We start from the raw sequence: 24,363 nt of genomic DNA, 5'->3' as shown, positions 1-24,363 counted from the left end.
CTGATCTTTAATTTTTTTTAATAGTTTTAAATATTTCGGGCGTCCCTGAGATGGTGAATTCATTCACATGGTTGCATTTTCTTTCCCCCAGCGCTCGACAGGTGCCCAGATGCACGTGGAAAGTCGGCGGAGAGTGGGGTTTAGGCGGGGTTGCGGGTATTGCCAGGCCAAAAACCTGATGGAATGAGAAAAGGGAAAGCTACCTGAAGGTGTGATGGAGGAGAAGGTTTGAGGATGGGCGGGTATTTCCCGAGGGGGTTTACCAATGACGGAAACGCGGGGGCTGCGGCTACGGGGCGGGGCGCACACCCAGGCTCCGAGGGCTCAGGAGCCGCGCGGCCAGCAGGGGGCGCGCTAGGACGGCGGGGGCCGCGCTCTCCGGCTTCCGTCCCGCCGCCCTGGGCAGCGCCGCCCCTGGGGCTCGGCTGACCCTGCAGAGCTCGGCTCCCCGCGGGCCGGCGGCGGGCACTACTGGCGGAGACGGGGCGGGGTCTCCGCGTTTAAATCCCACGCGGCGACTCACGCTCGAGAGCCGCCGCCGCCGCCGCCGCCGCCGAGGCGGGGGCGGGGCCAGGCCGCGGGGCAGCCAATGGCAGGCCAGGGGGCGGGGCCGCCGGGACCGACAGCCAATGGGAGGCCCGGACCGCGGGCCGGTTGGATTCAAAGGTGCCTATAAGCGGCCCGCAGGCCCGCGCCCGCCCGAGCCCCGCGCATCCCCGCCCCAGCCCCGCGCATCCCCGCCGGGCCGCGATGGCTGCGCGCCGCGAGGGCCTGGACGAGCTGCCCGCCAGCTGCCTGTCGCCCTGCGGGCCGCCCAACCCGGCCGAGCTGTACAGCGAGGCGCGGCGCCTGGCGCTCGAGGAGCTGGTGGCGGGCGGCCCCGACGCCTTCGAGGCCTTCCTGCGGCGCGAGCGCCTGAGCCGCTTCCTGAGCCGCGAGGAGGTGCGCGCGGTCCTGCGGGCGGCCGAGGGGCCCGGCCGGGGCGGCGCGGCGGCGGGGCCCGAGGACTCCTTCGGCTCGTCGCTCGACTGCTCGTCCGGCACCTACTTCCCGGAGCAGTCGGACCTGGAGCCGCCGGCGCTGGAGCTCGGCTGGCCCGCCTTCTACCGGGGCGCCTATCGCGGCGCCACGCGCGTCGAGGCGCACTTCCAGCCCCGCGGCGCGGGCTCCGGCGGCCCCCACGGCTGCAAGGACGCGCTGCGCCAGCAGCTCCGCGCCGCGCGGGAGGTGAGCGCCCGCCTCGGGCCCGGCGCGGGGCCCTCGCGAGGGCGGGAAACGGGCCGGGGGGGGGGGCGCTCCGGGGGGGGGGCGCTCCGGGGGCCCCCGCCCGCCTGCCTCCCCTTGGAGCACAGGGACACGGGGGAAGCCTCAGCCCGCAGGGATGGGAGCTGTGTCCGAGGTCCAGCTCCCGAGAGCCGCATCCCGGGGGCGGGGCGGGGGGGGACCAGAACTACTTCCAGCTCTGCATTTCAGTAAAACCAGAGACCGGGTTGCTGATTTTCCTGGCCGGCAGCCAACACCGGATCCCAGCTCCTAAGAGTTGCATTCCCCAGGGAAGAAGCCCAGAAAGGTTGCACTCAGCGACAGCCAGGGCGGGCGTCGGCGTTGTCGCCAGCCACAGCTCTGTCTTTCCTTGTAGAAAGCACACACGTTCCAGCGCTAGCCTGAGAACCCTGCCTCTTTCCCGCCGGCCATAGGCCAGAGGAGGAAGGGCCGTCTCTGTGAACCAGGGGGGCTGCTCCGGTTAGCAGATAAGCCTGCTTTGGGTCACCTCTCTTCACAGTGGCTTTTGGTGCTGTTGTCTGGAGTCTTACTGTGGGTGGGGTGGGCAGTCTGGCTGCAGCAGGGTGCTGGGGACCCAGGGATCTGGGGGAAAGCGTGCAGCACACTACGGTGGGGGGGGGGGGGGCAGGGTGGGTGTGGCCGCAGCGCCTTAGTCCAGAGCCCCGTTCGCTGCCACCCAGCTTGGCCGCCCACTGGCAGCGCCCATCTTCCTGGCTGTCAACTGTGCCAGGGACACACGGGCAGGTAAAGCCCCAGGCCCTAGGCCTTGGTTAGACTCAGCAGGGCACCTGTGGCTTAGGATCTCTGCATCAGGTCCAGGAACAAGCCCTGACTCTCACCAGGGTTCTGTGCTTTTCCTGATGGGGTTGCATTGGGTAGAAGGTAGCCTGGCTTAGTGCCTTGCCTTTGAGGGAGTAGGTGTGGTGGGTAGGCTGAAGGTCCTTTTGACATCGCAGATGCTTGACAATTTTAAAAAGATGGAGAAAGGCATGATGGTGGGGTGAATTTCTAGAGCTCGCTTCCAGGAGGAAAATTGGGGCACTTGGAAGTTAAAAGAATTATGAACAGATCTCCCCGTGAAAGAAGGAGGAATTGCGTTAACCTCTTGCGTAGCTCTACTTTTTATTGGCAGCAAAGGGGCCCTGGGGCTGAGGCCAGAGGGAAAACTCAACTCACGTGCTGGCCTTGGAAGGGGCTCGAGGCTGGTTGGTGCTCAGCCTCCCTTTGTTCTGAGGGCATTCTCTAATACTGGCATTCCAGGTTAGGACCTCCTGCCCTGTTCTGTGCCGTAGTCTAGCTACATACTCATATCTTTAAGATTCTGTATTTGGAACCTGGGCGATTTTAGTGGAGAAAGGTGGTGCGTTACCTTTAAGTCCGATTGATATTGATATTTTCAGCATCTCTGCCAGGTGCCACACTGCTTGCTCATTCAGCACCTACTGGGTGTCGGATGCTGTGCCAGGGGCTGGGGCCACAGGTGAAGGGCATGATGCTTGCACTTTAGAGTTGACAGTCTGCTGATGGAATGGGTAAGGAAGTTGCTACAGACAGAAAGTGTCAGGTGAGGCGGTAACCTTGGAGTTGGGTCTAGAAGGATGCTGGGGGCTTGCCAGGCCAGAGGATAGAGACTGGCCCAGAAGGGTGAAAGGACACAGCAGCCAGGTTCCTCACAGCTGGAGCAGAGACTATGTGAGCGTTAGTGGTAGAAGAGGAGGCTGAAGGGAGACCAGAGCCAGGGTTTGCCTGCTAAAGAGCAATGGGGAGCCACTGAAGGTTTTGACAGAGGAGTGTCATTAGATTGGTGTCCCTGAACAGTAATTCTGGTGGGGGCATGAGGGAGGATGGGTTAGAGAGGGCTGAGGCTGGTGTCTGGGGTGCTTGTAGGGAAGAGGGCACAAGGACCTACTGATAAGAGGGGGGTGCTAAGGCAGTGCTGGGCGGTTGGGTAGGGGAACAGTTTTAATAACAGGACTTGATCATTCAGTAGCCTGGGAGGGTGTTGAGGAATGGGGTAGGAGAATAGGCAAGGAGAAGACGGGAGAGGCAGAGTTGGGGAGGAGAGAGGTTTTTTAGCTTGGGTGGGCAGCAAGGCCACCAAATTAGTCTACAGGAGAGAGCGAGACTGAGAGTTGGGACCAGGAGAGGAGTTGGCTTTGAGACATGCTAACCTTGAGGCCTCAGAGACCATCTCCTCTCTGCTCTCTAAATGCTCTCTGCTAAACAATGTTCCAAATAATTCCAGGGTAGGTGCACTTATCTCCATTCCACAGATGATGGAGCCGAGGCATAGAGAAGTTGCCCGAAGGTCACAGAGCTAGGGAGAGACAGAGCCCGGATGCAAACTGAGGAACGGCAGCCCTTAGCCACTGACAGCCCCCACGTTCTGCCTTGTGCCAAGTGGAGATAAGGCACTGTCTCTGTCCTCAGGTGGACAGGCCCTTTGGGGGTCAGAGGTAACTGCTAATCTGGTGGCTTGGCCAGTACTGCAGCTCTGGGTAGAGCTGTGCTTTGTGGACACAGGAGTGGCGCCGTCACTCTGGCCACATCCTTTGATGTACCTGTGGCAGCAAGGACAGTGAGGATGCAGGTCTTAGGCTGGTTCAGGATGAGACGAGAAGCCATTAGGCATCCGTGTCCTGATGGTGAAGGCACCTGCTGGTAGGATTGAGCACTTCCAGTGGGTCAATTTCTGTGCTAACCCCTTTACCAGGATTCTCCCATTTACCCTCTCGCCGCTAGGAGGAGGCCACATTAAGAAGAGACCCGGCAGTTAACTTGCCCAAGATCACAGGATTAGTAGGGGACAGATCTGGGCTCCAGCCTGCCTGCCTAGCTCTGGAGTCCGTGCTCGTAACCACTGCTCCACACGGACTCCCTGCCATGCGGGAGGATTGGCACCTTGACAAGTTTCATGGCACCCTGACAAGTTTCAACAGGCTGAAGCTTAACAGTTTCTGAAGATCTGGACGTTTTGTTTCCGCGATGCATGTCCTATAATCGGCAAAACGCCCAGGACAGTACTACTACCTCTGCACTTGTGGGGAAGAAGCCTGGACTGGTCAGGATGCAGGCACTTGGGAAATGGTAGTGTCTAATCCTAGCTTTGCAGCCCGGACGACCAGTTTTTGGATCCGTTTCGTCCTCACCCAGCACTCCTGCTGCATGCGGGGTGTCTGGCACAGTTGGCGGGGAGGGGAGAGACGGGACAGAAGATGGCGAAACCGTTTGGGTGATTCCACCTGCCTTTCCACTCGGCGAGTTCTCGTCCCAGAGTAGGTGTGACTGGGGCTGAGTCGGCCAGGCCCTCCATTGGCTCAGTTTCTGTGCGCCTTTCAAAGTTTGGGCGTTTCGCCACATGAGTGAGACACGGCGTTTAAAACACGCACGATGGATGTGCAGCGTGGCTTCTGAATGCAGGCTGACTACTGACCCGGTGCTCACTTGAGCTTCACCAAAGCTAGAGGAAATACTGCTTTGCATTTGAGAGCCAAGAGGTTGGCTTCCTAAGGAACGTTTAGAATCATTTTGAGCCGAACAAGATTTTTCCCTGACACACCTACTCTGGAGTCTTTCCCTGTACTGCTGTGTTAGTTGATGAATCATTTTGTTCTTTGTCTCTGCTGCCATGTGAATTGGTGTGTGGCTGTACTCTGGCCCCTGTGAATCAGGTTGGAGTAGAGACTTTCCCTGGAAGTGCTGCATGCCCTTGATGGGCGATGGGTTTCTGCAGTGGTCCTTGAAGGGTATTTCTGGTTTTGAATGGGAGTTCCTGGGCAAAGCTCATCCTGCCAGGAGGTTCCACACCCCTCAGAGGCACGGTTCTTACCAGCTGCCTGTGTTCCAAAGAGGCCCTTGTGCAATGAGGCACCCTTGGGCATCCATTTGATAACCTGAGCATTAGTAGAAGCAGTGCGTGACGAAGCGTCCTGTCAGGAGGAGTAGCCGCTGAGAAATCTGTTGGAGGCCCCTGGTGTGCATGCGGATGTATCAGAATTTGGGCCCTCCTGATCTTGCTTAATGCTCCTCTGAGTTCCGGTAGAATCTGTCTGGTGTGATCAGTTCCTGTTCTGGATGCCCCAGTCAGCCCAGAGCAGGCTTTCTCAATATTACTACTGTTGATATTTTGGATCAGATAATTCTTTGTCCTGGAGGGCTGTCCTGTGCATTGGATCCTGAGCAGCATCCCCGGCTGCTACCCACTAGTAGCAATACCCCGCCAATAGTCAGGATATTCAAGAAGTCTCCCTCCCAAGGAGGGATAGGGACCTATTGCTTAAAGGTTACAGAGTTTCTGTTTGAGGTGATGAAAAGGTTTTGGAAGCAGACCTGGTGATTGCACATGTTGTGAATGTAACTAATGCCACTGAAAATACCCTGAAAATCATGAGGATGGCAGATCTATCATATATTTTACCACAATTTAAAGAAATTGCCAAATGTCCCCTAGGGAAGGAAATTGCCCCTGGTTAAGAACCACTGGCCTGGAAAGTCTATCTGAGGCACAAATGTAGGATGTACCCCACCAGACAGCATTGCTACTTTTTATCTCTTCTTTTGATTTTATGTATCAGGTGAAGGATTTTGGAATTGATGGCTTTTTCTTTTTTTTTTTTTCTTTCTTTCTTTCTTTCTTTCTTTCTTTCTTTCTTTCTTTCTTTCTTTCTTTCTTTCTTTCTTTCTTTCTTGTCATGGTGGTGGTAAAATACACCAAATTTACTATTTTTACCATGAAGTGGCATTAAGTGTACTCACATCTTTGTAGCCATGGCCACTGTCCACCTCAGGACTGTCATCTTCCCGTACTGAAGCTCTGTCTCCATTGCACAGTGACTCCCACCCCCTTCCCCTCAGCCATGCAGCCACCCTTCTGCTCTGTCTGCTGTTATTCCTTCGTTCTTTTCTGATGTCTGTCACATAGCAGAGAAGCTGCAGGATCATCCTGGATCCTTTGTGGATATGGGATCAGTTCTCTCACCAAAAAAAGTACTGAGTATGCAGGCTTTTGTAAAAATCCTGATGCAAGTGGTAGAGCCCGTGGAGGGGAATTTGGGAATATCTAGGAACATTTCAGTTGCATTTACCCATCGACTCTGCACCTGTGTGTCTGTTCCAGAGACACACGGGCAGAAGCATGAATAGACGCGTGCAATAGGCTTTTTGTTTGTGGCACTATTTACAACAGTGAGAGACTGGAGGAGTGGAAGTGGCCTTCAGTAGAGGAGCAGGGAGTAAACTGACCCGTCTGCGGGGTGGAGTCCCCGGCAGCCCTAGGAAAGGAGCTATTCTATTTCCTGTGACTGTCTAGAGCTGCACCAACCATTGACATCCCCATTAGCCATCTGTAGCTATTTCAATTTATATGAATTCAAATGAAATATGAAAAATCTGGTTCCTGTGTATCTTATTTCAAGTATTTCAGTATTTCAAGTATTCAGTCTCTGCTGGTAGCTAGTGGCTACCATGTGGATGGCACAGACATAGAACATTCCTGTGTTCCCAGAAGGTTCTGTTGATCAGCACTGCTCTAGAATGTGGTGTATCACATGCTGCCTTGCCTGCAGGGGGGACATGAACACACACATGTGTATACATAATACACATCGTTGATGGTAAAGTACGTGTGTACATACGTAGGCATACTTATTTATATTTAGCAAAATGCAAGACTATCCAAGGACAGATCAAAGTCACCATCGTGATGGAGAAAGGAGGCACAGGGATGAGGATAGGGGGTAGGTGACTCTGAAAACACCCTGTTTTGTAGATTGGAGTTTGGAACCAGGTAAGTGCTTTCCATAAATAGAACATAAAGAGAACTCAGAACAATAGCCCCTGAGTCCCCCCAACCCCTCTGGTTGCTGCTGCTTTCTAAAAGCCTAGCTGGCCTAAGTACTTCATGCTGGAACACGCCGGAGGAGACGCAGCTGCCGGTGGGTCCGCGAGGGCAGGCGCTGCTCCCTGCCTGTCTGGAGAGGCGCGGTGCACACTGCGGACCTGGGCCACGCCAGTGCCTCCGTCCGGGTGCTTCTGTGGTTAGTTGTACGACTGCGGGGAAACACCACCCACACGCTAATTCCGGGTCCTTGGTGGACATTTACTTTGTTTCTAAACCCTGAAGATAATACCGAGTCACACACTTTTCAAGAAATTTCAAGGAGGTGATATCTGTTTTATTTAAAACCTGTAACGAATGGGGAGAGCACGAGGGTGTCCAGAAGCATAGGTGGCAAGGGCACTGGGGGACCCGAGGGAACTGGGTCTGAGTGGCACGTGGTCAGTGTGAAGTTCAGCAGCCGGGCTGTCGCCGGGCAGGCCGAGGCTCTCTTAGTGTGCACAGACCTGGGGTAGAACTCCACACATGTGGCTCAGGTGCCTGTGCTTTCTGGCTGCGGTGGGAGGGGAAGGAGACAGGTGTGGGAAGAAGGGGTGATGGACGGGAACTTCCCGCTTCTGGCAGAGGGAGAGCTGGAACAAGGGGCCCTACACCACCCAGCTAGAGGGCGCTGATATCGGGGAGAACCACCTGCCTGGGGATAGTGGCAAAACTGGGGATCAGACTCACATGCTGCCGTGTGAGGGCTTCCTGTGTGCCGGGGGCCGGCCGGGGTTCTCTCTGGGCTGAACCCGCGGACAGGCAGTAGTATTTGCAAACAGAAGGAAGCAGAACTTAAGTATCTTGCCGGAGGGTCCGTGGTGCTGGAAGGTGGAGGAGCAGCACCCACGTCTAGGTCCGCCTCTGCAGCCCGTTCACCCAATGCCTGTGTTCCCCAGGTTTCCTGATGAAGTGCATTCTGGGTTACTCGGCAGTACCACCTGCAGAGAGAAGGGGCTTCCTTTCTAGGGCTGGGGCTTCCAGGCTTCCTTAACATTCCATCTGTGAACTATTTCGTGTCATTTGTCATCGTCTCCTGATGGGATCCATCCCATGTCCTTTGTGAAATACGGTACTGATCCTTTCAGGTTGTATTCCGAGCTCTCAACCCCTTGGACACTAAACCTTAGACTTGTTTAGAATCCTTTGTAATCTAACACTCTTAATAGGTGGCTCTGGAGTCGCCCAGACCTGGGCTGGGATTCCAGCTCCCGCCTTTGCTTAAGTGTGTCACTGTGAACAAGTTACCTAACTGCTCCAAGCTTTATTTTTCTCATCAGGAAACCAGAGATAATTACTGGGGTTTTGAAATCCCTAGATATCTCTTTAGAGCTTTTGTGCAAGAAAGCCGATGGAAAAGCTTCCCAGATCATGTGAAAATGAACAGAAACGGTTTGTGCTCATCCCGAAGACTGAGAATAGCACGGTAGTTGCTGTATAGCCGTGGATCACTGGGTCCCTTGGTTTAAATCACCAAGGGGTTGTTGGAGTGACCGGATGAGGGTTGTTACCTGCGAGCATGCTGTGGGACTTGACACAGGTGTGGCTGCTCTAGATGTGGCTGGAGAAGTGCAGGAACTGTAGGGTACTGAGTGACAGCTTCTGGCAGTGGGATGTTTCCTCCTTGCATATTACATAGTGACTGATTCGCACCGAGTTGCCAATGGGGATTGACCTTGAATAGACGCTCAGAAGCCCCCCTTTTTAGAGCTTTCTAACCCTTAGAGGTTGGGCAGGCCCTTTACAGCACAGGCTGGGATAGTGACCGGGGTGGGGGGAAGGGCTTGATGGGCATGGGATGCCCACTTTCCAGATGTGTCTCTCCCTTGTCCATCCCATGTGATGTGTCAGGGAGTGGGAGCAATGGCTGGTTCCAAGTCCAGGTGTCCTTCCAGGGCCCAGCGACCTGCAGCAGGAAAGTAGCACCTAGGACACGAGTCTAGCCTTGGGAAGCAGGCACTCAGCTGGCCCGTGAATGAGTCCAGGCTGTTGCTGAGCTTGGCGGAGAGAGTGTCCGTTCAGAGGTTTGAGGGACCTCAGGTCTAGTGTAGTCTACGGGACTTGACTGCACAGGGCTGGAGTGGGGAGGTGATAGGGGAGTGGGGTGGGCTCTTCTCTGTTGCAAGCCTTCTGCTCTGGTAAGACAGGAGGGGATGGGTACAGGGAAGGTATGGAGAGAAATACCTCCATCCACCCTCTAAACACCTAGCGTTCAAATCCAATTATTTTCAACATGTACAGGAAAGGCTGGGCCTTTAAAACCAAACAAACCAATAGCTAATTGGATACGTACTCACCACCTAACAAAGGCGGTATTTGTACATTTGTTTTGATAAGTGGTGAATCAAAGTCCAGTTTAGTAGGCGCCTTACTCTCTGGGCCCTGCTCCTGGGTCCCTGCCTCCAGGCCTGGGTCCCGGTTTCTAAGCCGGCCAGCCAGGCAGGGTTTCTCGGTCCCTTCCATGGGCAAGCTGGGTGCACGACCACCAGCCCCGTCAGACTGGGCGTCCTCTGTGTCCCTCATCGGCCTGGCTTTCTTGAGGTCAGAGAATGAGCCTTGGCTCTGACCTTTCTCTTGTGAGCTCTGCACACAATCCTGTATGAGTACGTTCAGTCCTCTGAAGGTTTTACTGCTGCTCCCGATGCCTTCCATAGCCTTTCTCTCAGGCCTATTGGGTGTTTTCTGTTTATGTGGAGATGAGTGTGCCTCTACCTCCCCCCAGCATACCCCCCCTCGCCTCCAGCCTGCATAGTCCGCTGCCGGGCTCTTTGCATGGGCTCCTTCCCTTCTCTGCAGCCCTTGTTGCTTCCTGCCTGGCCTGGCATGGAAGCCTCTACCACTGATTTTTCTTCCTTCAGCTGTGAGTCCTCCTAAACATTGCTGAATCTGAAAAATAAAAATATCTGAGTGCCTTCTGCGTTGTAGGAGATGGGGCCAGACCTCCAGCCTGCACCAACCTATCTTCTATTAGCCACTACTGTTGGGTTCACCACTTCAAACTCCTCACTCTTTTTGGGGGGTAGGATGGGGAGGGGCAGACGGAGAAAGAGAATCTTTGCCTGGGTGTGGAGCCTGACCCGGGGCTCGATCTCACAATCCTGAGATCATGACCTGAGCCGAAACCAAGAGTCAGGTGTTTGAGCCACCCAGGTGCCCCTGGAGCCCCTTACTCTTACATTTTTAAGAGATTTTTTATTCATTTGAGAGAGAGAGTGCATGAAAACACAAGCGGGGTAAAGGGGAGAGGGAGACTCTGTTGAGCAGGGGGCCTGACGCAGGGCCCTGGGACCATGACCTCAGCCCAAGGCAGGTGCTTCACCGACTGAGCCCCCCATGCACCCCTCTTTACTCTTTTTTTTTTTTAAAGATGTATTTATTCATAAGAGACAGAGGCAGAGGGAGAAGCAGGCTCCCTGCCAAGGGAGCCCAATGCAGGACTGGATCCCGGATCCCAGGATCACACCCTCAGCTGCCACCCAGGCATCGTCCCCCGCCCCCCTCCCTTTTCTCTTTTTAAACCTCCCCCTCCATTTCCTGTTTGGTGATGACTCTGGTTGGCACTCAGGCCCTCCACCATCTGGCTCACCTGAAGGCCCTCAGCCAGGTCCTGTTGTTCCCTCTCACACATGTTCTTCGTTTTGGCCACACTGGCCCCTACCCCATCATTTCCTGCCTCTCCCTCTGCTGCCACATGGTTTTCTGTTCCATTGCCCTCCTCTTCACGTCTTCAGCTGTGAGTCCTCCTAAACATTGCTGAATCTGAAAAATAAAAATGTCCAAATTGGGTCCTTATTTGTGATTCAGCTCAAAGGCCCTCTTCTCCAGGAATCCTTCTTTGCTCTGGTAAACAATTGTGTACCTGTAGCACCTGCACCACAGCAAGGGAGGGGCCTCACTGTCTCCTCCTGTCCTCAAGTTCCCCTGATGAAATTGCCTCATTTTGCCTGCCTGCATCCCTTGTCCCCCCTTTGCAGATAAGTCCGGTATCTGTCAGATTCTTTATAGCTGTTTTTCTGCCTAGCCCGGGGTTTGGCTCACAGCAGACTCTGAAGAGGTGCTGGCTGCTTGATGGAGCACCTGCGTTATGTCTGAGCTAAGCCCTTTTCGTCTTTGTCTCATGTAATCCTCACGACAGCCCTTAGACATAGATGCTATTATTATCCATCTCTTCCAGAGGAGGAAACTGAGGCTCAGACAGCGAAGAACTTGCCTAGGGTCACACAGCTAGTGTGCTCCAGAGCTTGGATTGATGCCCAGGCCTTTCTGCCTTTGTCCACTATGTTAGATGACCTGGATACAACTCTGCATGGGGTGCCTAAAACCACATGGGAGGATGTATACTTCTTTTAAAGATTTAATTATTCATGAGAGACACAGAGAGAAGCAGAGACATAGGCAGAGGAAGAAGCAGACTCCTTGTGGGGAGCCTGTTGTGGAACTCGATCCCAGAACCCAGGATCACACCATGAGCCTAAGGCAGGTGCTCAACCACTGAGCTACCCAGACATCCCATGGAGGATGTAAACTTCTGATGATGCCACCAATTCAGAGAGAATACTGATTTTCAGGGCACCTGGCTGGGTTAGTCTGCAGAGTGTGCAACTCTCAGTCTCAGGGTTGTGAGTTCAAGCCCCGTGGTGGGCGTGGAGCCTACTTTAAAAAAAACAAACCAAAAAACACTTATTTTAAAAAATTGTGTCTGGGGGTTTTAGCCAAACCCTTCCCCAATAATAGCTCAACAGTTGGGGGTTTATCAACACTGGGGGGTGGGTGGGGTGGTGAGAGGCAGTGAGGAAGGCAGCCATAGAGAGAAATTGGTCTTTCCAGACTCCTCATAGCAGTGACTTTCCGGAAGCTGGTGTTTCATGATCCCTCATCCTGGTAGGTGAGACTAGGATATTGGAGAAAGACCAGAGAATCTCCTGTTTGTCTCTGTGTTGGTTCTTGAACATTCCCCTCCTTAAGGGATCATGGCTATCAGGTGCTATCCTGAGTCCTCTGGGGGACACAGATCTGAATCCATCCCATTCCAGGGCCTCCATTCCAGTAGGAGATGTGAGACCCATAAATAAATGCCTTAACGTTCAGAAAAGGAGTTAATGTCTGAAGACACACAAGTTTTTACTGCTGAAGTGAGGAGGAGGGAGACCCCCCTTCCAGCCCAGGCTGCTCTTAATGCTGGCTCAGGGAGCTGTCTCCTTGGCTCCAGGCCTTGGCTCAGGCCCTGGCTCTGGCTTGGTTTTCAGGGACTTGTACTAAGCCTACACACCACAGCCCTGCCAGGACTTCACTGAATGCCCCACTCTTAAACCTGCAGAGGGCATGATGAGAGGCTTGGCCCCTGGAGCAGCCTGTTCCCAGCAAGGAAAGCCAGGAGCTGGCAAATGCCTCCTGTGTTGAACTGTCTGGACGGCTCCTACCCTGGACTGGTGAAAGGAATCAATGAACAGATACTTGAGGGATCTTTTGTACCTTGCACTTTATGTAACATAGTCATTTAATTCTGACCGTACACTTAGTTTGCAGACTCAGGGCCAGACGTTGGAAATAACTGTAATCTGCCTAGGGCTGCATGGCTCAGGCAGCTGTGAACTGTAGTCTGATGCTGAGTGTGGAAGATTGAGCAACAGGCATGAATGGAGATATGGTGTTAGGGACAAGAAAGGACTGGTCCGAGGCAGTGCGGAGGACAGTGGCTGGGAGGTGGTCCGGGGGTTAAGTTGAGCCAAGTCTGGATGTATAGGGTACGATGGCCCAAGTGTCTTTGGAGATGGATGTATCCATGGTTGGGGACAAACCAGTAGTGCAGAAGGTGGGCAGGGAGTCTTTCCCGGCTCTGGGATGGGCTCCAGAGTCTGGTCAGTAGGCTGTAAGCTGGTGTTCCCATGAGCTGACAGCTTGCTCTTCCCTATGTTGCCTCACTCTGTAGGTGATTGCGGTGGTGATGGATGTTTTCACGGACATTGACATCTTCAAGGACCTGCAGGAAATAAGTCGGAAACAGGGAGTCGCTGTCTACATCCTTCTGGACCAGGCTCTGCTCTCACAGTTTTTGGATATGTGCATGGATCTGAAAGTGCATCCTGAGCAGGAGAAGGTTTGTGTTACACATTTCTAGTCTCCCCACAATCAGCAGTGACGACTGAGTGTCTGAGACCTACACGGTCTGTACGGTGGTGGGTGGGGGATCTCCATTCCAGAAGAGGCAGCTGAGGCCACGAGCAAAACCATATGCCTGAAATCTCACAGAAAAGAAACCCTAGGGTATGCAAGCTGGTGCAGCCACTCTGGAAAACAGTATGGAGGTTCCTAAAGAAGTTAAAAATAGAGTTACCTTATGATCCAGCAATTACACTACTAGGGATTTACCCCAAAGATACAAATATAGTGATCTGAAGGGGCACCTGCACCCCGATGTTTATAGCAGCAATGTCCACAATAGCCAAACTATGGAAAGAGCCCAGCTGTCCATCGACAGATGAATGGATAAGGAAGATAATATATATACATTGAAATATTACTTAGCCATCAAAAAAAAAAAAAAGAAATCTTGCCATTTGCAACAACGTGGTTGGAACTAGAGGGCATTATATAAGCGAAATAAGTCAGTCAGAGAAAGACAACTATCACATGATTTCACTTGTGGAATTTAAGAAACAACAGGAACATATGGGAAGGGAGGGAAAAATAAAAATGATTAAATCAGAGAGGAAGACAAACCATAAGAGATTATTTTTTTTTAAGATTTTATTTATTCATTCATGAGAGACACAGAGAAAGAGGCAGAGATATAGGCAGAGGGAGAAGCAGCCTCCCTGCAAAGAGCCCAATGCAGGATTTGATCCTGGGGGATCCCAGGATCCCTGAGCCAAAGGCAGGCGCTCAACCACTCAGCCACCCAGAGGCCCCTATAAGAGACTTAATCATAGGAAACAAACTTAGAGTTGCTGGAGAGGAGGGGGTGGAGGGATATGTAACTGGGTGATGGGCATTAAGGAGGACGTGTGATGTTATGAGCACTGGGTGTTGTATGAGATGATGAATCACTGACCTCTATCTCTGAAACTAATAATATGCTATGTGTTGATTAAATTTAAATAAATTAAAAAAAATTACCACCACGACTAGGAAAAAAAAAGAAACCACAGAGTCAGGACTCAAACCTTGCCTTGCCCCTCGTGTCATGCTCCTGCCTAACCAGGAGCTCAGTTCTTGGCAGCCTGAGGTGCCTGAAACGTGCCGCTTTTGACAGAAGCAGGGGCAGGGCCACCACTGATAGAGCCTCTGCTTTGTTCTTGGCACTGTCCTAGGCTCCTGACAAATGCTCTGTGACTTAGTCCTCATGGCCACTCTGTTGGGGAAGTGGTGGCCCAGAGAGTCCAGTGTCTATAATGAGAAAGGAGTGGGATAGGGTGGGTGGACCTGCCTGCCTCTAGTCCCACTGTTCTTGACCATGTCAGGTGCTGCCTCTCGGTTCTTGTTATTCTAAAATTAGGCTTAGGGCACCTGGGTGGCTCAGTCGGCTAAGCATCTGCTATAGCTTGGGTCAAGATCCCCCGGTCCTGGGATAGAGCCGCTTGTGGGACTTCTTGATGGGCCAGGAACCTGCTTCTCCTTCTCCCTCTATCTCCCCGCTCATGCTATCTCTCTCAAATAAATAAATAAAATCTTAAAAAAAAAAAAAAAGGCTTTCTATGTCCTTTGAGCATGAAAGTAATTTGAATTTAAGTAGTTAAATGTAAGCTTACATAAGTCAGCTAGCTTGTTCTCTGTAGTGGAAAGAGGCAAGAAAAATTATCATATTTGTTCTTCATCTTTTTAAATCAGGTATCTTAATGTGAGCCCTGATTTTGGGGCTTAATTCATCATTGGTTCGTCCCCTTCTCTGAGCCACTTAAGTGTTCTGGAAATAAAGCAGTAAACAAACCAAACTAAGAATTTGGGCTTTGGCCACTGGCTACTTGCATAGTGGATGTCAGCCTGCCACCTTGGTGTTATCAAGTAACTTGGTCTACAAAATTTGGCCATTTAACTTCTCCAAGAGTTTTTGGGGGTGGTTTTCCCTAAGGAGGAACCTAAGGATTGGATTTAATTAGGTAGTTACTTGTTGCTGCTGCTACAAAGCAAATTCATGGTGGAGGTAGAATTAGAGCTTGGAGCCAGAATGAAATGAGCCAGCTGTGTGACCCAGCAGTAGTTGAAACCAGAGGCCAGGTGGACTCCAGGAAAATGCACGTGAGCACAGAAAAAGCACATTATCATCCGGCCAAACATCCAGACTGTGACTGCTCTTACCCAGAGCCAGGCAAAGCAATGCAGGATGCCGCCGTGGAAACCTGAGGCTCCCTGTCTGAAACTAAGGCTGTGTGTGCTAGCAGTGGGAAAATCACGGAGTGGCTCTGGCCACAGTTCTGATCGGGAGACTGGCTCAGAACCATCTACTCGGCAGAAATCTAGCATTACCTACCGACTCAGTTGCACACTATTGATTGCTGCCCTCGGGAAGAGTCGAAGCAGGGTCTGTACCATTGGACTCAGTAATATTCATAGTGTCTTAACTACTTCCTAGAGAAGCACCGTCTTCTCTGGTGCTTCTCTCACTGGAGTATGTCTGCTGGGGAATCTGTACCCTCATCCAGGGGGGCTGACCTCCGCTGTGCCCTGGCTCTGCAACTGGTTCTGAATGCAGAGTGTCCTGTCTATAGGAACTTGGTCACATATTTGTGTGTAGACATGCAAAAGTGCTTTGGCCACAATCACAGAGGCCTGTACTATATTCAGGTAAGTGCCAAAGGGAAAGATGTACATAACCATGCCTAGCTACACCCATAGTGATATTTTTTAATGCTTATAAAGCTTGGATCAGGAATCAGCCTCTCCTCCAGGAAGCCCCTCACCTTGCCCTCGCCTGCTCCAGTGTGTACCTCTATGGAAGTTCCTAGTTTGTTTAATTTTATTTTAAAATAATTTGATTGACAAAGGAGTTACAAATATAAGGAATTCCTTTTTTTAAAATTTGTTTTTTAAGTAGACACTATGTCCAACATGGGACTTGAACTCAACAACCCTGAGATCAAGAGTCACATGCTCTATCAACTGAGCCAGCCAGGTGCCCCCAAATATAGGGAATTCCTGAATACTCTTTGCCCAAACTGTCTAGATGTTAACATATTAACAAGCCTTCGTGTGAATTGCAAAATTGAGAAATAAATTTGATCTAATACTATTATCTCCTCTACAGACCTTACTGATCTCATTGATCATTCCACGAATACCCTTTATCTTGTCCAGGATCCAACCCAGGACCATATCCCCCATTGGGGTGTCGTGTCTCCTTAGCATCCTCTCATCTGGAACTATTCCTCTGTCTTCCTTTGTCTTTTAGGGTCTTGATGCTCTTGAAGAACACTAGCCAGTGTTCTATAAAATTTGGGTTTGTCTGACATTGCCTCATGGCCAATTTCAGATTATTTGTTTTGATAAGACCACAGAAGTGATGTTATGTCATAGCATAGTGTTTTTGTTTTGTCTTTTGTTTGCATTTTGAAATAATGACAGATTCACTGAAGCTGCAAAGGTGATTGAGGTTTCCATGTTTCCTTCATCCAGTTTTCCCCAGCGGTTACATCTTATGTACCATAATACAAAATCAAAGGCTGGAAATTGGCATTGGTACAATGTGTGCCTAAAGTTCCATGCCATTTTATCACCTGTGGACATATGTGTACCACAATGCAGAACTGTTCTATCACAGTGATCTCCCTCTTGCTTCCATTATGGTCGCATCTCCTCCTCTCTCTGTGCCCTCCTCCCCATTTTTAACCCCTGGCAACTAGTAGTTTGTTCCTCATCTATAATTTTGTCATTTAGAGAATGTCCTCTAAATGGAATCATACAGTCTGTGAGGTTTTTTTTTTCAAGACATTTATTTTAGAGAGTGTACGTGTGCAAGAGGGGAAAGGGGCAGAAAAAGAAGGAGAGAGAGAATCTGAAGCAGATTCTGTGTTGAGCACAGAGGTTGACATGGAGCTTGATCTCTCGATCCTGAGATCATGACCTGAGTCCAAACCAAGAGTCAGATGCTTAACCGAGTGTACCACCCAGGCGCCCCTGTATGTGGCCTTGGAGATAGGCTTTCTTCATCCTGCACAGTACCCTTGAGATCTGCCCAAATTGTTGTGTGTATCAGTAGCTTGTTGTTTCTAATGCTGAGTCGAATCATGTGGCATGGTGGTAGCACACTTTGTTTAACCAGTCACTCACTGAAGGACTTGAGAGAATTAAATGAAAATTTTTAACATTTCCTTTGGATCATGTAGGATTTCTAAAGGTATATAGTTCCTATGGTACTGATTTGCTCCAAAGAATGCAGATGGTCTTGATATTTTACATACCATTGGATATAAGTTTCTGTGCATCCTTTGACGAGGGTAATTATGCCTACAGAGGCCCCGTGGGGCCCCAGTGTATTGGTGCCCTTTTGGTAAACTCGTTCTTAGATGTGATATTGCTAATTAAGCCATGTGTGCTATGAGTGTTCAGCCTCGGAAGTCTCGTGTTAGAGAGGGCTTGTCCTGTTCTGTGGGGTACCTGGGGATGGGCTGTTATTCATTAACTGATGCTGTTAAGTAAAAGGGCAGGGGAAATACCAGCTTAGCTTCTTTAAGCCTTTGTTAAAATGATATTTATTACTAGCATGTTTTCTTTGAGGATTTTATTCCCCACATTTTGTTTCAGAATCACTTCTTGGATTCTCTTGTGTCCTTTCCTCAAAAGTGAGTCTTCTTTTGTGAGTCTCAAAAGTCAGTGTAAGCCAAGGGCACACAAGAAGACCAAGTCGCATCAGCCAAGTCCGCATTACTGGGGTCACAAGCATGCTGGCTAGTGTGCCGGGTAGGCTGTTACTGAAGGGGAGTAGGGGCCGCTCCTTTGCCAACGAGCGTGTCTGTTCAGGAATTGTAAACCAAGCCCTCTTAATCATTTGCTCACTGGATTGTTTCTTTTTCTCCCATTCCCTGCTGACAGCTGATGACTGTTCGGACCATTACTGGAAATACATACTATGCGAGGTCAGGAACTAAGATAGTTGGGCAGGTTCATGAAAAGTTCACGCTGATTGATGGCATTCGAGTGGCTACGGGCTCCTATAGGTAAGTCTCTAGCCTGCCCATGCTTGCTACTCTAACCTTTGGAGGAGGCGTGTGCTATATAAAGGTAAAAATGGCTTTTTCCTCTCAATGGGAGCCTTTGTGGCCAAGCATTCTGATAGGTGTGCATCTGCGGGTGTGAGTACATGAGTCAGAGCCTCTTCCTGCAGAAGGTGGTCTGGGTGTGGGGTCACCTGCCCTGCCCTATGGGCCACAAAACTAAACTACAGATGTTGAAACTTGCCTGGAGACCCCCAGTGAACGAGTCCTTGATTCCAGCCTCGGTCAGGCCTACAGTGGGAGTCACTGGGAGTCACCAGTGACAGGAGCGGTCTCAAATTCTTTTCCTTGGGACCTTTGACCATCCCCTACCCCTTGTCCCTGCTCACTTGTAGGTAGGGGCAGTCGTAGGCCTCGGCATCAGTGTGGAGGACAGCTGAAGCTGTCACCTTACCCTTAAATCCTTCACCTTCCTTCAAGCCTGGTAACCTTGTAATTGGGTTTCAAAAGTCCTGGTCCCTGTTTCTGGCCCTACCTTTGAAGTCTCTCCTTGGCAGTGGCACTTTACAGCAGGGTGCTGGGAAGTTGAAGAGGGAGGAGATGAGTGGTTAACACTGATCTCCAGAAGTGAAGACATACCATGTTTACTTATGTGGTTCTGATGGTGGTGTGTCTGTGAGTGAGATTGGTGGAGTGTAGGGATCCCTGGGTGGCTCAGCGGTTTAGCGCCTGCCTTTGGCCCAGGGCGCAATCCCAGGGTCCCGGGATCGAGTCCCACGTCGGGCTCCTGGCATGGAGCCCGCTTCTCCCTCTGCCTGTGTCTCTGCCTCTCTCTCCTCTCTCTGTGACTATCATGAATAAAAATAAAATAAAATAAAATTAAAAAATTAAAAAAAAAAGAGATTGGTGGAGTGCATGAGGTATGTCTTGAGTTTATAAAAGAAAAACTCCTTTTGGAAAAAACATGCATCTCTGGGTTATGATTATGTGTCAGCCCTGGGTAAAGGCAGCCATGAAAAGAGTTTTGGAAGCTGAGACGGTTGGATCAAGAAACTTGCAATGCCTGTCTTTTCAGACAGTACTGTTGTTGCTCAGAGCAAAATTCACACTCTTCCTTGAGACCTCCTTTCATAAGACGTTTATAAATAACTGGAGGAAACTAGATTTTCACCCAAAATAGGCTTTATCTATGTTATGCAAACTTAGTCTTGAATGGTTTTTGGCTATTCTAAAATATATAAAAATTACATTACTCTCTATAAAAGAAATATGCTACCTATGAGGATGAGGATGGTAGCTTCTATTTGTTGAGAGCATTTCATGATCCTGGTGTTGGGTAGGTGTCTTGTTTGCATGATTGAGGGTTTTCAATTTCAACCCTCACTGAGGGTTTCCAAAAGAGTCTTTCTTCTAAGGCTTCGAAGGCCATTCTCAAGGTAGAATTGCATTAGCAGGGATCCTTGGTTGCCAGAGACAGAGATGATGCTATATTCTATGATCTCTCATTTAAAACATCCTATTCTTAATACAGACTTTTTTTTTTATCATTGGGGTGATTGCAAGTGTAGAAAGCTAGTTCGAACTACTTTATGCAAAATAAAATTTATTGAGTCCCATAACTTGGAAGTGTAGAAAGGTGCAGTTGGTTTTCAGCTCGTCTTGACCTGGAGGGCATACCTGTATCAGAATATTGTCCCCTGGCTCTGCTTTTTTCTAGCTGATCTTTATTCTCAGTCAGGCTATCCCTTTGAAGGCAAAGATCCAGGCTTACTTACATAGCCATTAGTAGCTATCTCCCAAAGAGAGAGACTTTCTTTTTGTTTGCACTGTCATCAGTCCTTGAAAAATTAGTTGGGGTGGGTGGGGTTCTGGTACTAGAGGAAGGAGGAGGGATGCTGGACAGGCAGGACCACTAATTCTGAATCAACAGTGTCATCCTTAGAAGGACAATACCGTCTCCCTTTGGAAGTGGCAGTATTGGAGGAGCACTCTACTAGCCATTCTTTTTTTTTTTTCTTAAGATTTAATTTATTTATTCAGGAGACACATACACACACAGAGAGAGAGAGAGAGAGGCAGAGACACAGGCAGAGGGAGAAGTAGGCTCCATGCAGGGAGCCTGATGTGGGACGATTCCGGGTCCCCAGGATCATACCCTGGGCTGAAGGTGATGCTAAACCGCAGAGCCACCAGGGCTGCTCTATGCTAGCCATTCTTAATGACTGGGGTCTAGTCTAGGGTCTACCACTAGCTTCCCATTGTGACATCACTAGCTAGTTTCCTCACTTCTAGTCCTTTCTAGTTTTTAGAAATCCTGAGGCTGAGGAGGTGTAGGTCTTAGTGTGTTGGTTAAACAGCTGGCCTTTTAACTTCTCTTAGTGCATACCTATGTTGTATACTGGAGTGAGGCCAGTTGGATTTACACTACTTGGTAGGTGTGCGCTGTCACCCCAGCTGTGACTCCTGGAGCAGGATACCTGGGGTTTATTGTTCAGTTTGACAGTAAGTAAACAGTAAAGAGATTGCTCATCCTTACCAGCTTCTCTTTGTTTGTTTTTAATCCTTAATTAAGTTTTACGTGGACAGATGGCAAATTAAATAGCAGTAACTTGGTCATCCTGTCTGGCCAAGTGGTTGAACACTTTGATCTGGAGTTCCGAATCCTGTACGCAGAGTCGAAGCCCATCAGCTCCAAGCTGCTCTCTGACTTCCAGATCAGTGGCAGGTTCGACCATCTAGTCGACCGGAAGCCCCTGGCTAAGGAGCTCACGTTGGGCGGCCTGCTGCGCCTGCGGCTGGCCCGGCTCTCAAGCACCCCCAAGAAGGCCGAGCTGGGGTATGAGGCGCCTGCTGAAGGCAAGGCAGAGGCCAGGCGCCACGGTTCCGAGTCCTCTACTGTCAGTGACGAGGACCTCAATGGCCTCAGGGACAAACCAGAGGGCAGGAGGATGACCGAGGCCGCCACTCAGACGGAGCCAGGAGAGGAGGCACCAGCAGTGAGCAGGAGTGATGCAGCGACCCAGGCCAGCATGGCCACGGCGTGTGCGGGGACCCAGACCATAGTCACCACCAGGGCTGCGACCTCCCAAACCGTGGTTCGGTCCACGTCAGCCACCACCCAGACTGACGTGGACGAGAATGTTCTCTTTTCTCAGGGCACCCAGTCTAAAGAAGGATCACCAGTATCCAGGATGTCTGTGTCCAGATCTTCCAGCCTGAGGTCTTCCTCCTCTGTGTCTTCCCAGGGCTCAGTGGCCAGCTCGCTGGGCTCCCAAGCATCCAGCAGAGCTGCTGACCTCATCCCCTCTGGACATGCCAAGTTCTGGGGCACCCCCCACTTGGATCTGTGCTTACGAGACTCCTTTAGGAACTTGAATCAAGAACGCCAGTTTCACTTTGCTGGCATCAGGTCCCGGCTCAACAACATGCTGTCCATGCTCTCCAGGAGAACCTTCCTGACTGAGAACTACCTTGGTTTTCATTCCGGAAATGTTACCAGAGCGTCGGTGAATCTGCTGGCTGTGAGAGATATCGCATTGTATCCCGCCTACCAGTGAAAGCTCAGCGTTCAGCCCTCCGGGCCCTCCAGCCACCCACCTTGACAGCTTGTTCCCTTGACCTTTGGTCACTCCGATGTTCTCTGAGTTCTATAAACTGCACATTATTTTACATGTTTTTATCCTATTTTTTGTCACGTATAAACCAGGTGTTGGTTTTATGGTTGAAACACTATGAGTTTTCAGTTTCTTTGCACTACTTTGATATTGATATCTCTTAAAGGGAGTGTTTAGGGTTCTCAGGTTAATTCAGGTAAGAGAGAAGATTTGTTTTTTGTTTTTTTTTTTAGATTTGTGTGCTCTTCTGTTTTAGAGATTTGAACACCAATTTTTGTGATCAAAATCCTGCTTAGAAGACACCATATTGTCTGTCTTTTCTTTAAGATATCTATGTTCTTAGCATTAAATAAATATAAACAACCTTTGTGTGGTGACTGCTCGAGTATTATTTTTCCCGTCTGACACTTTTCCCTTTAACCCTGGGGGTGTCACAAGTAAATGCATGAAATAGCTATTTTTGCAGGGTTTTTTTTTTTTTTTTAATAGTGTTGGGATGGGGAAGAAGTAGATGATCCAAAGTGTTGAAAGAGAAAATACCCACCTAAAAGTTAGAAGACATAAAATTGTCAGGGTTGTGCCTTCCTTAGTGATAGGAATGTCAGTGTTACTGTTTAGTTCGAAGGAGGGAACTTGCCAGGAACTGCAGGTCTTTTCATGTGCTCTGCTTGTCTTTTCTTCAAGGAAAAACCTTGAGCTATTTAGACAAGAACCTTGGTTCTCTGCTTTTCTGTCCAAGGCGGCCTCATGTGCATTCCTGGATTCATCCCTGATATTAATTCTAGTGGCCCCATGGGCCTCATTTCATCAGATGGGTGTATTGACAATGATTTAGCAATCTAATATCCTGGAGCAGGGGCAGAAGAGGACACTGACAATTATCCCAGATTCCTGGTCTGGTGGCAGGCCATGCAACTGGTTTCTACACCCTGCTAATCAGGATCGGTATGGCTGGGGAATCCTGTTTTTGCCCAGTCTTGTTGGTGTGGACAGACCAAAGCACGAGAATTAAACGGTAGCTTCCTCCTCCTGATTTGGCCAAAGCAAAAGAGATCTGTAACAGGGAAGGGTGTTGTCTGCCACATAGGCACATGCTAATGCACCCAATTGTGAGCATGCCTGTGGGTTTTCATGTGTGCACCAGGCCTCCATTATGGTCACCAAGGTTATTTGCTGGGTTCATGCCTTAATCTGGGCTGTGAGGCTGGCCAGACAACCGGTTCATGTCTGGGAGTAAACAACTTGGGTCTAAGCCTTACACAGGCATATTGTTGGTTGAAACCATTTGCAGATTGAGATAATTTCCTATGTTCTGTCTTTGACCTCACAGCAAAGTATCACTGGATAGCTGTTATTCCCGATAACCAGGCAAAGAAACTGAAGCTCAAATGAAGCAGCATATACTAGGTCACAAGGCTGATTAACAGTGACGCAGGCGTTGAACACAGGTTTTCAGATTGTGAGTCCAGTACTTGGTTGTATGACTGTCTGTCTGCAGGGAGTGTGGAGGCATTACCGGGTGTACCTTGAGAAATGGCAGTTAATACACTGATGAACTGAGACATTGGGTGTAGAGATTTAAATAAACTTGAAAAAAAATAAAGATGACCCTGTGAAGTATTCAGACAGAAACCTGATGATAAACCCTATGACGTTTCTCTGATGTGTGCCCAGACACTGATCCACCAGGACAGGTGTCTAAAGCAATGAATGAGTTTATATTAGGAATACTCTGTGATCATGGACCATGTACCTTATGTCAAATATGTTCACATAAGCATTATTACACTAGTTTCACTGGTGCCTCACGCCTGGAAAGATACCCCAGTTTGCCAGGCAGAGTTTCAGTTTATGCCTGTGAGATCCCCCTTTCGGTCAGAGATGTGTCCAGTTTGAACAGTTAAGCATACTATGATCCTACCTTGAAAGCACCTGGCAGGTCTGAACCCTCCCCAACTCATCTCAACTGTATAGATAGGCATTGTCTCTCCGACCAACATACAGAGACTCCCCGGTAGCCAAGTCTCTTTCCTGGTGGACCTCCATACCTCTATACTCAATCCTTGCGGCTAAGTAACACTTTTGCTTATGCTAATACATGTGTGAACTTGCTCATTTGTGTGTAAGCCAACAAACCAGACAGGTTTGCAGATGTTACAAGTTGCAGAGGGCTACACCTAGACCCAGGAGGGAAATCCCAGTGTCTTGTAATTCTGCAAAGGACTATTTCTTTTCAGGCTTGGGTAGAGCTCTCTCTGATCTGGCTTCACGGAGGAGATCCAAGGGCAGTTAGGATTCTTCTTAGGAAGTCAAGAGTCCTAGCACAGAATCGAGGGATGGTGTAATGCACATCTGTTATTTTTGCTTCCTTCATTGCATCTTTGCTAATTTCACTCTGAGATTTCCCTCTGAGGAACCTTCTGTTTGTAACTCTGGGTCTGTG

General features: G+C 50.0%; 1 protein-coding gene across 1 annotated transcript; it reads left to right on the top strand.

Annotated features, from left to right (window-relative positions):
* Nucleotides 1-695: 695 nt before the first annotated feature.
* FAM83D (family with sequence similarity 83 member D) lies at nucleotides 696-22,297 on the top strand. The gene is made up of 4 exons (XM_072735859.1): nucleotides 696-1,227; nucleotides 13,089-13,256; nucleotides 18,185-18,309; nucleotides 20,879-22,297. The coding sequence occupies exons 1-4, from the start codon at nucleotides 751-753 to the stop codon at nucleotides 21,861-21,863; spliced, it is 1,755 nt and encodes a 584-aa protein (XP_072591960.1). The 5' UTR covers nucleotides 696-750; the 3' UTR covers nucleotides 21,864-22,297.
* Nucleotides 22,298-24,363: the final 2,066 nt, after the last annotated feature.

The sequence above is a fragment of the Vulpes vulpes genome, chromosome 14 (genome assembly GCF_048418805.1).
Source record: "Vulpes vulpes isolate BD-2025 chromosome 14, VulVul3, whole genome shotgun sequence".
Taxonomy (NCBI): domain Eukaryota; kingdom Metazoa; phylum Chordata; class Mammalia; order Carnivora; family Canidae; genus Vulpes; species Vulpes vulpes.
The sequence above is the reverse complement of the archived record's forward strand: the minus strand, read 5'-3'. Positions and strand labels throughout refer to the sequence as shown.

What these genes read in the sequence shown, in the direction of transcription:
- FAM83D (XM_072735859.1), top strand. Translation starts at nt 751, where the DNA reads ATGGCTGCGCGCCGCGAGGGCCTGGACGAGCTGCCCGCCAGCTGCCTG. An exon ending in AGCTCCGCGCCGCGCGGGAG is followed by an intron (nt 1,228 to 13,088) that starts GTGAGCGCCCGC and finishes CTCACTCTGTAG; the next exon opens with GTGATTGCGGTGGTGATGGA. An exon ending in TGCATCCTGAGCAGGAGAAG is followed by an intron (nt 13,257 to 18,184) that starts GTTTGTGTTACA and finishes CCCTGCTGACAG; the next exon opens with CTGATGACTGTTCGGACCAT.